A 14,325-nucleotide genomic window follows, 5' to 3' on the forward strand; every position below is an offset into this window, starting at 1 on the left:
TGGATCTTAAAACAAGGAAAAATCAATCAGATTCTTAAAAAGAAAGCTTTTAATTAAAGAAAGAAAGATAAAAATCATCTTTGTAAAATCAGGATGGAAAATACTTTACAGGGTAATCAGATTCATATAGCCCAGAGGAACCCCCTCTAGCCTTAGATTCAGAGTTACAGCAAACAGAGGTAAAATCCTCTCAGCAAAAAGGAACATTTACAAGTTGAGAAAACAAACATAAGACTAATACACCTTGCCTGGCTATTACTTACAAGTTTGAAACATGAGAGACTGGTTCAGAAAGATTTGGAGAGCCTGGATTGATGTCTGGTCCCTCTTGGTCCCAAGAGCAAACAACCCCCAAAACAAAGAGCACAAACAAAAGCCTTCCGCCCACCAAGATTTGAAAGTATCTTGTCCCCTTATTGGTCCTTTGGGTCAGGTGTCAGCCAGGTTTCCTGAGCTTTTTAACCCTTTACAGGTAAAAGGATTTTGGTGTCTTTGGCCATGAGGGATTTTATTGTATTGTACACAGGAGAGCTGATCCCTTCCCTTTATAGTTATGACACCTACCGTGAACAATATTAACATGTCTACATGCATCTGACGAAGTGGGTATTCACCCACGAAAGCCATGCTCCAAAACGTCTGTTAGTCTATAAGATGCCAGAGGACTCTTTGCTGCATTAACATGCAAGTGAGCTGGACTGGTCTCCAGCTATGAATTTGTCAGTCTCAGCTTATTCCTACAGACCTGGCACCTGATTTACCTGTGTCACAGAGTCATTTGCTTTCAGTACAACTAGCTGAAGAAAAAAGATCATGAATGAGACATTAACAAATGATTTAGCATGGAGCATACAGCTACAGTAGCATTGTCTTAATAAAGCTCTGGCACAGTTACTTTTTCTGGTGGTGTTTTGCTATCATCAAAGGATTAATGAAACAGTTATACAAACAGCTATAAAACATTTAAACAATACACTGAAAGACATCACTTTTTGTGTCCAGTTTTTTTTTTTTTAATACTTCAGTGCTATGTCTACACTACACACCAGTGCTGATGGTGTGTAGTGTACATGTAGCTACTTACCGCAGTGAAAAGTAGGCTGCATCCAAGTGTGCAGCTGTACTTGGCAGAGAAGAGAGTCCCTGCTGCCACAGTCTTTCCCTGCTGTGGGGAAGGGCTCCAGCAGTGGGAGGTGTCCATGCCTTTCCTCCCTGAAGTCTTTTCCTTAAGCAGGGAAAGCCTTCTTCAGTGGGGAGGCAGTGGGACACTATACTGCTAAAAATATCAGTGGCATGGGTTGGGTGAGAGCGTATTGGAGATGTACTCGCATACATACCCAGGCCCTTCAGGTGTATCTTTGTTTGCCTAAGCCATGCCTCACTGACTACACTGCAATTTGATATCCATCCTTTGTGGGCTATGCAGGTAGGTACTCTAAATGTCACCAAAAGAAGTGTGCAGTGTTCATGTACTGTAAGAGGAACTACAGAAATTTAAAAAGCTAGGTGCCTGAAAATGGGTGAGTACGTTTGTACGACAAATGCAAGGTTTTTTTTGCAAGGTGTGAGGAATTGACATACTTAATTGGGTAAATCATCTTATTCTCCCCCTCCCTCCTCTGTTGGGAGATGTCTCTCAAATCTCAAAGGATCATCCTACTTCATTATCTCTCAGTTTCAAGTTTACACACACATTTAAATCCCCATGTTATGATATCACTCGTTTAGGAGTCAATCAGCAGAGCACTTACATAGGCTACAGAGAGCTCTGTAAAACATTTGTCTTTCTTCCTCCCGCCCTGTGCCTCCCATTAGAAACTGAATGTGCTGCCCCTGCAACGGCTGTAATCCTTCCCAGCCAAAGAACTGAGAGGAAAAATGTCCTGATTTAAATCTTCTGAAAGCTCTAAATAGTAAACCTATGCTACCATGTGAAAAATTCAGAACACCAAATGCAGGTATAGAAAAGTCAGTTCACCAAAGCTGATTCACTTTTTTTATGTTGTATTTGATTGCACATTGAGCACAGTTACGTGCTATAAAGTAAAAATAACATGTTTACCTGTTTATATTCCTCTCTCCATATTCTTTACATTGGCCAGTATTTTCAAACTTGGGTACTTATTGTAAATAGCAACCTAAGTAATGTGATTGATTTTTAGTGGTGTTGAACCTCTGCAGCTCCCATTAACTTCAGTGGAAACTGGATGATCAGCACTTCTGAAAACCAGGCCACTTTATTCAGGTGCCGAAGTTTAGGAATTCAGGGTGAAATTTTCAAAGGCCCTCTGTATCTTGAAACTTTCACTCTGACATTTGGAAATTTTGGCTATAGTATCTAGGTGATCTATTTGTTGTCTGTTTATAGAATTTTAATATATAACAGTTGACTCTGCAACATGAAGCTAAGATTGTGCTGGTTTTCTGTTGATTAATAAACCACAAGAGCCTTATAACATGTCAGATTTGGGTGAAAGTTATTCCTGGCGGGTTTGGAAAATTCTGGTCATCTCTAGTGCTTAACTTTGTTTGCCAGATAAACACAATGTGATTAGTGTTATCATCTGCATCATTCTAAACTATGGAAAAGTAGATTTTGTGCCCAGGTTGGCAAACTTTCTTCATATTTTTGCAAGGAAGATGTTGGAAATTGGACATCAACAAAATTGTGTATGTTAGATTTTTGTCCCACAGTTTTTGTCAGTTTCTGCCTTGCATAATTATTTCTATTGTTTTGATCTTTAAATGTGTCTCTGCTCCTGAGAGAGAATAGAAAATCTGAGTTCCTTTTTGAAGATATTTTCCTGCTAATAGCCAAAAATATCTTTTTTTAAAAAACAGGTCCAATTGTGACACTTTTTGTAATGCAGTGTAGTGGTAGCCGTGTTGGTCCCACGATACTAGAGAGACAGGATGGGTGAAATAATGTCTTTAATTGGACCAACTTTATAAAGTTAACTTATAAAGGTGGTCCAATAAAAGATATTACCTCCCACAGCTTGTCTCACTTCTTGTAATAATATGTCACAGTTCATGAAATGAAACTTTAAACTACCAGACTGTAAAACACAACACACAAAACCTCCAGGGTTCAAAGTTATATAATACAACAATTATTTACTGAGATGTGAGAAAGTGGTGTTTGCAAGTACTGTAGTTTGGGTGGCATAAGAGATGTTTTGTAACAAATGTGCTTCATAATCTTGACTTGAAAGGCAGCAATCTTGCAATTAATATGAAGTATATGATATATTAATATTTATAAAATGAAGATAAAATAAAAATATAACAAAATTACTTTGTTGCTGAGCCAGGAATCTAGGGGCTATGGGGACACTGTTTAAAACGGTCTATTCATTTTAAACTAATACTTTTAAGATATCTTTTTGAGATCTATTTCTCTGATGCCATATGTGGATAGATATAATATACCAGCATTGATACTAAGACTCCAGGTTTGAACATTCTTTTTTAACTTAACAGGTTTTGGGGCTTGTCCAAAATATGAGTGTTTTCCAGTGCCCAAAATGTAAACATGAGACCCATATTTTTGGAGCTGATGGTGTAAGAGATCTAGCAAAAACCCTTGGACTAGATGTTTTAGGTAAGAATCCTGATAAGATTTTTATTCTTGATGGATGAATTAATGAAATGCATATGGAAAACTCTGTTTGAAAAAAGTATGGGACAGCATTACCGTGATACTGTATGTTCAAATAATGGTCAAGCAGAAAAAAAGGTACAGTAATAATCTTAAATTGCTGAGTTTCATTACAGTTTTTATGCTGTTTATTATCATTGTCTCAGGATTTTTTCTTTTAATGAAATGCTGGCTAGATTTGGAAGTTTGTGACAAATATGACTAATACTCACATATATAAGGGCCACAAGTGGGATAGTATCTACAGTAACTCCATCCACTGGATCTCAGTGATCTTGACTGTCTTCTAGACTGTAAACTCTTCAGAACATGGACTGTTCTGATATCTATGTATTATACAGCATACAACATACAGTATTATTTATCAGATACATTATATAATTGTTAAATGATAAAATGTACTGCTAATTATGGTGAAATTTAGTAACATGCATGCCGTGACATTTGGGACCTAAACTCTTCCCATTGGAGTCAGTGGGAGTTAGACCATTAACTCCATTGGGAACAGGAATACGCTTTTTATGTGGGAAAACTTTGTAATCTGAACAGCAATGCATGAGGCCCATTATTTTTGTACCTACATATAGAATACTGAATTGTTGCGTTTTGCATGGCGAGTAAGTAGTTTACATCTTGTTTTGAATCACACACACACTGGTTGTCCAAGTCAGTTATGTTTAGAGCACCTTAATTATTGTTAGTTGGGATTTCAGGGTTATACTGGATTGCAAAATGTGGTTTCACAAGAAAATTTATCTTGACTCATAAGGAATTCAAAACAAGAATTGTTCACATATTGATTGAATGTGGAATTATGTATAATATTAAAATTGCTTACCTTTTCTAAAAATAGCATGTTGAAACCTGAGTGATCAGGAAGTGGTATAAAACATAAAAGCATATTTAAGTTGGTAAATGAGATAATTGTGCATGCTAATGATGTATCTCCATGTATTACTGTAATTATGTCAATGATATTCCACAGCTTATCATTAAAATGAACCAGGAAGTTCATTTAAAATCTTCATAAAGACATCAAGGTCTGATACAAATCTAACATAGGAATGGAATTTAGAATTGAAGACGTACATTTAGGGTCACCTGGTGGAAGCATAATGTGTGGGGATCAGAGTCAAAGGGGATTGCTTCAGCCCTGGGTTATGCTGGTGGGTGCAAAGTCTTCATCCACAGTGGCACAAGGTGCTTGGTCAGCCATTGATCTCCATAAGTGGCTTTTGCTCCCCCAAAATGGTAAAGTTAGCCAGGGATGGGAAGTCAGGGTGAAGCCAAGAGATTTGCTGATTCGGCAGGAAGGAGGAAGAGGTTTGAAGAGGAATGGATACAAACATAATGTTCTCCAGCCACTCATTAAAGAGCACGAATGTAGTGATGTAAGGGTTAAAGTTAGTGTATATTGTACATAGAAGCATAGGAATTACCATAGTGGATCAGACCAGTATCTGTCCTGTCTACAAGAGTGGCCAGTATCAGATACTTCAAAGGAAGAAAACCTGCAAGAGTCAGTTATGAGATAACCTGCCCATATGGAATATCTCCTTCCAATGCCCAATAGTTAGAGTTTGACTTATGACCAAAAGTTCTGAGGGTTTATATTACATCTTCCAGAGCTCTGGGGTGTGTTTTTGTTCATATTTATAAGTAAAAATGTGGACATTCTTGTTATCCATATAAATGTCTTTTGAATCCTACCAAGATCTTGGCCTCAATGTGTATGTCTACACTGCAGTAAAACACCTGCAGCTGCCCTATGTCAGCTGACTCAGTCTTGTGGTGCAGCTGACACAGGCCAGCCGAGGGTGTTTATTGCACTGTAGACATACCCAATGATACCTTGTGACAAGTTCCCCCGGCTAACAGTGTTTTGAGTGAAAAAGTGTTTCCTTTATCTGTTTGGAATTGGCCACTTTTTAATATCATCGAATGTCCCCCTTGTTCTTGTATTATGAGAGAGACTGAATTGAAGTTCCCAATATAACTTTTCAGTATCATTCATTATTTTGTATGTTTTTTTATCAAGCCATTTTATTAATCTCCTCATTAAAGGACATAGTCCAAGTCTTGTCATTCTTCAGATGAGAGATTATCAATCACTAATTATTCTTGCCCCCATTTCTGGAATCCTTCTATTTCTCTAAATGCTTTTTGAAAAGGAGTGACAAGAACTAAGCACAGTATTCCAAATGAGATTGTACTGATTTATATAAGGAAACATAATAATAATTTCTGTATTATTCTCCATTCTATCCTATTCCTTATCTATCCTAAGATTTTTATTTTTGTCCATATTGAACATTTTTGTCCAATACCGGGTCTTTTTCTTTGCTTGATAGAATTAACTGTTTAAATTATTCTCTCCAATTCATGCATTTGTGCATTAACCAACACTGAATGCATCCATCATTATGTTGCTCATTCATCTGTTGTGAGGCAAACTTGCAGTCAAATCAGGGCTGCTTGCTTAGCTGTCCTTCCAGCATTGTCTCCTGGTGCTTAGAGAGCCAGATTTGTGGGTAGTCCTGTTGGCATGTGTTGTCAATGTGCTCCTCATGGCCCAGGACCCTGGTGACCTGGCGCAGGTGGAAACTTGCCAAGCCATCTACTTGGCAGTCTCCTTCAGCTGGGTCAAGAGCTTGGGCCTGAAGGTCGGGGATGGCTGGCAAGCGAGCTCCCTCTCACCTGCTCTGTTATTAATTGCATCATATCTATGTAAATTTCAAAGCAATTTAAGATCTGCGGTCAGTGAATAACTTAGCTAATGCCCCCTTAATCTGTTCTTCCTGAGGTATAAATTCCTGGTGTTGTTAAGGAAACACCAAAAGACACTGATGTAACCTTCCAATAAAGTAATTGACACGGGCAGTATTCCTTTCCAAAACCAAGTATCATTTTAGTAAAATAACTAATAATCCCTACTGCGATATGACCTAAAAAGCCTAAACCAGGCACAAAATCCCTGACACCAATCACTTACTGCAGGTTAAAGAGCATTCAAACTATAATAGCATATAATTTAAATGATTCTAAGTAAAGTGATTTGTTACAGCACTCCCAGCCATCTGGTGGAGTGTGGGCCTGCTGCTCTGTCTTAGCGTTCACCTTTCTGCCACCAGTCTCTCCCCAGTAGAGAATTGGGTAGATCTCGAGGCCAGGGTGGGTGACTGGCTGCAGAAGTGGCCAAAGCTGCTCTGGTGCCTTTCTCTATGAGGGAGGGCACGAGTGCTTAACCAACTGGCTCTGTCCATCCTCTGGCACCAGCTCAACACCCTGAGCCCGCCCCCAGACATTCTGGTCAGCCTCCAGAAGATTCTGGAGTTTTTCTGGCTCGGGCTGCACTGGGTCTCTGCAGGTTCCTGAGCCTTCCCTGGAGAAGGGAGAAAGGGCCTGCTCTGTGTCTGCAATCAGGTCTGTGTCCTCCCCTTAGACTGTGAGCAGGGGCCTTTAGATGTTGGCAGGCTTCTGCCCACCCATCCCCAGTGCTTCAGTAGGTGCACTGACTTACCCTTTGCATAGAGCCTGCAGTGAGTCAGCCTTCGGGCATACAGCTGCAGCCTATACCCCAGGCTCAAGTATTTCCTCAACCGCACCAGAGCTGCAGATCAGTCTGTGCAGCTACCCAGCCAGAAACCCTCGTGCTGCCTCACAGAGTCACAGACTCATGAGACTCCCAGCCTGCTCTTGACCCTGTTCCTGTTTCTGCCCCAGCCTTGCCCAAGCCCTATTCCAATCTTGTCCTTGCCCTATCTTGCTCTTGTTCCAGCCCTGTTACTGACCTGCCCCAGGCTTATCTCTGCCTCCTGATCTTCCCTGGACCCCCGGACTCTGATTATCTGGCTTTGATCTTTGAGCTGTATCTGGATTCTGGCTAAGACTGTGACTTGGCTTGTCCCTGGACTCAGACCACCTTGCTTCAACCTCTGGCTTCTATTTGTACTCCAGCTGTGGTACTAATTCTGGCTTCACTATGGACCCAGATCTTGGTTCTGACTCTGGCTTGTCCCCAGATCTCGATTCCAATGCCACACTTGGCCCAGTCCCGACTCGAAGTCTGGCTTTGACCTCTGGTCCAGCCACTAAGCCTGAAAACTGAGAGATAGTACCTGACACTGAGCTTGGAAGACTCTGATGTTCCTGAGTCTTCTCCAGTTTTGACTAACCAAATAAGTTTGTGTCATCTGCAAATTTTGCAACCTCACTGCTCACTGCCTTTTTTATATCATTGATGAATATGTTAAACAACACTGTTCCTAGTATAGAACATTGTGACACTCTACTATTTAAATTTTATCATGAGGAAAATTGGCCATTTCTTTTCCGTGTCTCAGCCAGTTTCTGATCCATTACTTTGACCAACACAACATGAATACTTAGTTTCTCTAGTAGCTTCTTGTAAGAAGCTTTGTTAAGGGCCTTCAAAAGTTCTAATAAAGTACATCAACCAGTTCCCCTTTATCAATTTCTGTATTAACACGTTCAGTTAATTCTAACAGATTTGTAGAGACATTTTCCTATGCAGACACTATGCTGGTTAGACCCTAATAAATTTCTGATCTCCTAGATCTCTTATAATTCTATTTTAATTGTTTTTCAATACATGTATCAGATATATAAGTAAGGCTTACTTGTCTATAATATCCCAGATCACTTCTATCACCTTTTTAAAACACACAACAATTGCTACCCTTCAATCCCCTGTATAGAAACTTTTTTAAAAAATAAGAGTTTGCATGTTTTTGTTTGGAGCTCAGCAACTTCATTCTTAGATATATTGTGAACTCTTGGGCATATACCATCAGGACTCAATGGATTTGTTGCTTTTTAATTTATCAGTTTGTTCTAGCCCTTCTATTTTGTTACCTCACTCTCTGATAGCGCTTCATTGTTTTTACCAGAAAAGAGTAGGCCCCAGGCAGGTGTACTCTGTGGTGAAGAATCATGCAAAGAAATCATTTAGTTTCTCAGCAATATCCTTATCTTCTTTAATTGCTTGCTTTACCCATAGTGGTCCAGCAGACCCACGGATTCTCTTGCAGGTTTTCTGCTTCTAATGTACTCACAGAATAATTTGTTTCTTTTTATACCTTTAGCTACTGTCTTTAACTCCATTAGGTGCTTTTGTAAATCACCCTGGGCACCTATCTGCATCTTTAAGCACCTAAATACCTTCGTAAATGTGGCCCTCAATCCTTTTGAGAACAGTAGGAGATGGCAGCCATTTTGAAAAAGGGCAGTTCTTTGTGTAATTCTATTGCTGGTGAAGCAGTAAATTTTAGTTGTGAAAACCGACTGCAAAAATTACTCTGAATCCTAAAAATAATAGTCTTCAGAATGTGGCCTGTGCACTAAATAACAGTAATTTTAACTATGTGGGACTTTGACGAGTCCGTATTATTCCATTACTAAGAACATTCGGGACAAAGAAAAAATCTGACCTGCAATGGTAAATTTCTTAAAGGACCAATTTTTAACTAAAAAAAAATGTATGGATTTACTTAAATTCTCAAAAAATTCATTCTGTGCCAAAAGCGTAAGTATTGAGCAATTTTGGGGAGGATAGAGCATAGTCTTCATATATAACAGAAGTTCCATGTCATCTTTACGTGTAGAATTCAACTCAACCCTAATTGTGGAGTCAATACCTGCAACTCCATACTTTTTTTTATTTTTATTTTTTTCTTGTAGGGTCTTTTTCACTAGCATCCCTAACTTTTTTTTTCTGAATCCTCTTTTAAAGTTCAGTGCAAGATTTTGATGCCTTTCCTCCTGTAATGATGTTGAACTTAAAATTTATTTTGGTCACTGTTATAAAGGGGCTCAACTACAGATACTTCTTGGACCAATGCTTGTATGTTACTTACGTCTAAGGGTTTGACAATACCAGGGCCGGCTCCAGGCACCAGCGGAGGAAGCACATGCCTGGGGCGGCACGTGCTAAGGGGTGGCATTTCATCCCTTCTTGGGGCGGCACAATCCGGGCAGCTTTTTTTTTTTTTTTTTGTTTCGGCAGTCCGGGCTTTTTTTTTTTTTTTTTTTGGCTTGGTAGAGCCGGCCCTGGACAATACCCATGCTTGCATCTGTTTATCTAGAGTTCTGTTTTGAAACTGCTTTAGTTAAACCGGTGCAAGTTTATATATGAACACTTATTTCAGTTTAGCTATTTTTTCATTTACCTTAATCTGGTGTTAAAAATAAATTAAGTTAAAGCAAAATAACACTTACTAGCCAAACTAAGAGTACCTACACAGGATTTTACACCAGTTTAATTAAACTGATTTAAAAACACACTGTTAGTTAAATCAGTGAAACTTCTGAGTATAGACAAGGCCTGTGTGAAGAGTAGTCAGGCCTCCAGGATGCTGTAAACGTAATACTGGCAGAAGATCAGTTTTTAACTGCATTTTATCTCCTAGGCAGTATCTGTGTTGTGATATAATAATTATAAGAACTTTAAAAATTTACTATATTTAGTGCTGGAAAAATATTTCAGAATTAAGTGAAAATATCCAAGGGGTTGATAAATGATTTTTCCTTCAGTACATTTTTCTTTTATAACAGTTCCCTGCTGATTACACAAGCCAAACAGACAGTAGTTAGCCTTTGTAAAAGAGAATGAGTTGAATATACAGCTAGCACTCAATTAAATCAATGGCCTACTAAGGACTATAGTACATTTTGTTGTTTGGCAACAAAATGTGCTATAGTTTGGATATTGATTAATATCTCAAAACACTGTTGAAAATACAAAAGTAAGAAATGCGTTGAATAGTATGTTATCCTGACACTCAAAGAAGTGTTTTTATTTTGTACCCTTCCAAAATGTCTAGACCATAAAAATGTCTCAATTTGAGCTTTTCTGCTTCTCCAGAAAGCAATAAAGCAAACTTCCTGTCATTACAAATTACTGCAAAGCAATCTGCTCTTTTTCCAGAAAATGAATAAATTTGAAATATATTTGGGACTAATGATTGAGGACATGTGGAACTCTGCTGCAGCTAATTTTAATTTTAAATGCTAATTTTAGAGATTAAGTAATTCAAAGGATAGCTTGAACTGAAATATGATTTCAAGTAGCTTCAGGGCTAGTTTATTGAAATGCACTTATGAAATATTAAGTCTTTATGTAAATGCATTTTGGTGTTTTTAATGCAGGAGACATTCCATTGAATGTTAATATAAGAGAGACCTGTGATGCCGGCCAGCCTATTGTCATCTCACAGCCTCAAAGTGACATGGTAAGTTTAGTGCTATGCACTTAAAAAAACTACTAAACACAAACAACAAACAAACAAAAATACCCTGGAGAGTGGGGAGAGAGGAGGGGAAAGTCTCTGTTATTTTAGGAAGGGAAACCTTCTCGTTAACATAAGGAAATAAATCCTGAAAATTGAATGAATTGATGTAGTTGCTCAAAAACTGACTTACACAGGTATGTGGGTTGTCCTTTCTGTCTTTTTCTCTTTGTGCACATGTTTTTGTTTAATTAGTCTGAACCATAGTCTCTGTAGCAAAAGACTCAGTCCAGATGCTTGCATGCCAAGAAGAGGAAGAGTCAGTGTCAGGCCACATGAGATCTAACTAATAACATAGATCTTCTAAAGCTGTCTGTTGATCCTTTGGTAGTTTAGCCATGAGAGGATCAAAGGGGAAGGTTAGTTCTGTCAAAAGATCTGTGTAACAAGAACCTGCACAGGTTAGCAGGAAGTGGAGGAATTTGTAGGCAACAGGAAATGGGATTTTTCTGTGAATTCACCATAGCATTTTATTGCCAAATGAAAGCATGGGTGTATTGAGAAAGTGGGAATAAAACAGACTTATCTTTCTAGAAAAGTAGTTTTGTGCGTAAGATATTGTCATACTTGTTGACAGTACAGTACTTTTCTGCCTAGTACATCTTTCTCTATCCTGTGCCTGTCTCCTCTGTTTGGATTCTGAGCTCTTCAAAGCAGGGACTGTCTGCTACCTCATTTGTACGGTGCCTATCACAATAGGGCTCTATTTTTATACAGTGACCCAACATTCGGGAGAGTAGTAGCAAAACCTAAACATTGCTATACTTGTTAATTTTGTTTTGAGAAAGAGGTTGGAACAAAGTACCTTATAAGACTACTAATAGAATGCAACACATTCACTAGTCTGGGATAAGGCCTGTACCACTATTGATCACAGATCACTATTGATCTGTGAAATGATTGTGTGATGTTCTGGTATATCTATTCTCTGGATAGATGAAGAGTCTTCAGTCTCCATTCATCAGGCTGGCACCTTTTACAAGCACTACTTTCCTATTAAAAGAATGACTGCCATGTGAGTTTGTTTCTAATCTGATGTCTCATTCCTCCCCATCCTTGTACTGGTAATGGCATTAGGGTGAAATCGGGGGGATATAGGTAAACTCCATTGTTGATATTGAGTTAAATATGAAATAAGTAGATTTTTAACACATACTGTGCCTCAGTAGAGGAAACATTTTTTACTCTCTCATTGTCTTTCAGATAATCACTTCCCTTCACAAAGAAAAAATAAAAAGTTTCTAATCTCTGTACACTTTAAAATTGCCTGTCCCCCACCATTCTCATTTAATGAGAGAGAATTTTAATGTCTCTCTCTTATTTCTTACTTTAAAAAATGTAAAATTCACAGCGCATAAATGATGGTTAGAGAGGTTCTATGAGGTCAGATTCTAATATATGACATCCATCATCATGTTTCTCAAATAAACTAAAATTGTGGCTCTTCATGCATGAAAAACCACATATTTTTCAGATAGAGGACAATATGCATTGCACTGTTGAAATTAGCCCCACTCTTGTCCTTAAATTTGGAAATATTAAAAAAATCTGTTCCACTTTCCTTAGTGAACATTTATAAATGAAAAAGAGTTATAGGGCTGAAATAATACATAGCTGAATAAAACAGTGAGCTATAGGGAGAATGACTGAGTCCTCAGAAACCATTGTGCTGAGTTTAACTGTCACCTTTTAGATTCTGTTAAGACTAGAATAAAAGGTACACAATCCCCACATCAGTGATGCAGGGGTTAAAGAGAGGCTGTGGGCAAGGCTGGCACTGCCCCTTCAGCTCTGCCAATCACATTAAGGATGGAATAAGATCTTAAAAAGAGGAAGTTCTCCGAAGTTGGTAGGCAGTTCTGGGAGAGAGCAGACAGGAGGGAGGGCTCTCTAGCTCCTGAAGAAGACTCCTAGAAGCCTTCAGGAGAGCTACCCTAAGGAAGGCCATTTACCAACTCCCCAGCTCTATGCTTACAAAAAGACAGCAACCCTGGTATATTGGATGGGTAAGACAAGTTTGGCAAGCTGATTAGGTGGTTGCTGTCACGACCCTCGATCCCTTTCAGACCAATCTCCAGTTAAATTAGAGCTGCTAAGGACGCTACTATGGGATTATCCTAACAAGACAGATGGGGCATATATATGCAAGGAACATCTGGTAGGGTTTTAGATCCCATGTGAGTAGGCTTGGAAGGATTAGTTTTTTATCAATAAATGTTCGTAAATGTCTATTACACAGTACACACACAAACCAATTAAGAAGTATTTCTATCAAAAATTGACATTTACAGATAGACAAAGTGAGAAAAATGCTGCTTGGGAACATATTAGAGTTTGATTTAAGGATATTTACTTTGTATATTTTGATATATGATGTTGAGAGTTTGTGTTTTAAAGCTTCAACTTTTTGAATCTCAACATTTACTGTCATTAAACAATTATTGTTTACCCCTCTTTGTCTGGCCCTCTCTCTCCTCCTTCTCCCTCCCCCCTGTAATTTCCCACAACTGTGAAAATTTAAATAGATAAGAATTGGAAAGAAAACGTCTTAAAAATAAATATCAATATTATCCATCAAAATTATAAAAAATAAAAATCAAATTCTGCCAAGCCTACATGTGAGGGGGAAATGTTGCATGTGTGGCCTGAAAATTTATAATCTATTAAAGAACTAGAACAAATAGTTTGGGAAAACATCAGGTAGAAAGAATAGTTGTTCCTTTTTTGAAATTACCAGTGGAGATCTACAGCTCTCCTCCTGGGTGTGTGCCTAAAAAAGCTAATGGATAATACAGGATTATCAACCATTTATCTTACCTTCAAAGCTTCCCTTAAAGACAGTATTGATTCTCAGTTATGTTCACTTTCATAGTCCTCATTTGGTGCAGCAGTAGCCATGGTTAAGGAATGTGGCATAAGGACACAGGTTGCAAAATGCAACATTACTCCCTGTTCATTGCAAAAATAGTAACTTGTTCAGTCCTCAGTTTGAGGAATATTACTGTTTTGACACAGCCATACAAATGCTCCACAACATGTTCAGCCTTTGAAAGGTTTAGCATAACATTAGAATGGTCAGATGTGAGGGAAACGAGCTTGCACGTGAGGCAGTTCACTATTTCAATTACTTCCTCTTGGCAGGAAATATGATCAGTAGAGCACAGCTGCTTATTGAGAGCATTTCTGGAGATGACAGAGTGCTTGGGATCCCACTGTGTTCAGAAAAGGCAGAAGGCCCAACGTAGTTAACATACTCGAGAACTGAATTGGATTCAAGACAGGGTGTATCATGGATACCCAGAGACAGCTTAGGTAATGTAAAGGTGTTAAGGACAATCAAAAGTTCTACAAAAGCCC

At 38.5% G+C, this 14,325-nt stretch overlaps 1 protein-coding gene across 1 annotated transcript in view; it reads left to right on the top strand.

Annotated features, from left to right (window-relative positions):
- NUBPL (NUBP iron-sulfur cluster assembly factor, mitochondrial) overlaps positions 1-14,325 on the top strand; it is a 190,958-nt gene that overhangs the window by 162,899 nt on the left and 13,734 nt on the right. Inside the window, exons 9-10 of the mRNA XM_032773081.2 lie at positions 3,484-3,604; positions 10,829-10,911. Coding sequence (XP_032628972.1) covers positions 3,484-3,604; positions 10,829-10,911 — 204 coding nt within the window. The remainder of the gene's footprint in view (positions 1-3,483; positions 3,605-10,828; positions 10,912-14,325) is intronic.

This window comes from Chelonoidis abingdonii, chromosome 4 (genome assembly GCF_003597395.2).
Source record: "Chelonoidis abingdonii isolate Lonesome George chromosome 4, CheloAbing_2.0, whole genome shotgun sequence".
NCBI classification, from domain to species: Eukaryota; Metazoa; Chordata; order Testudines; family Testudinidae; genus Chelonoidis; species Chelonoidis abingdonii.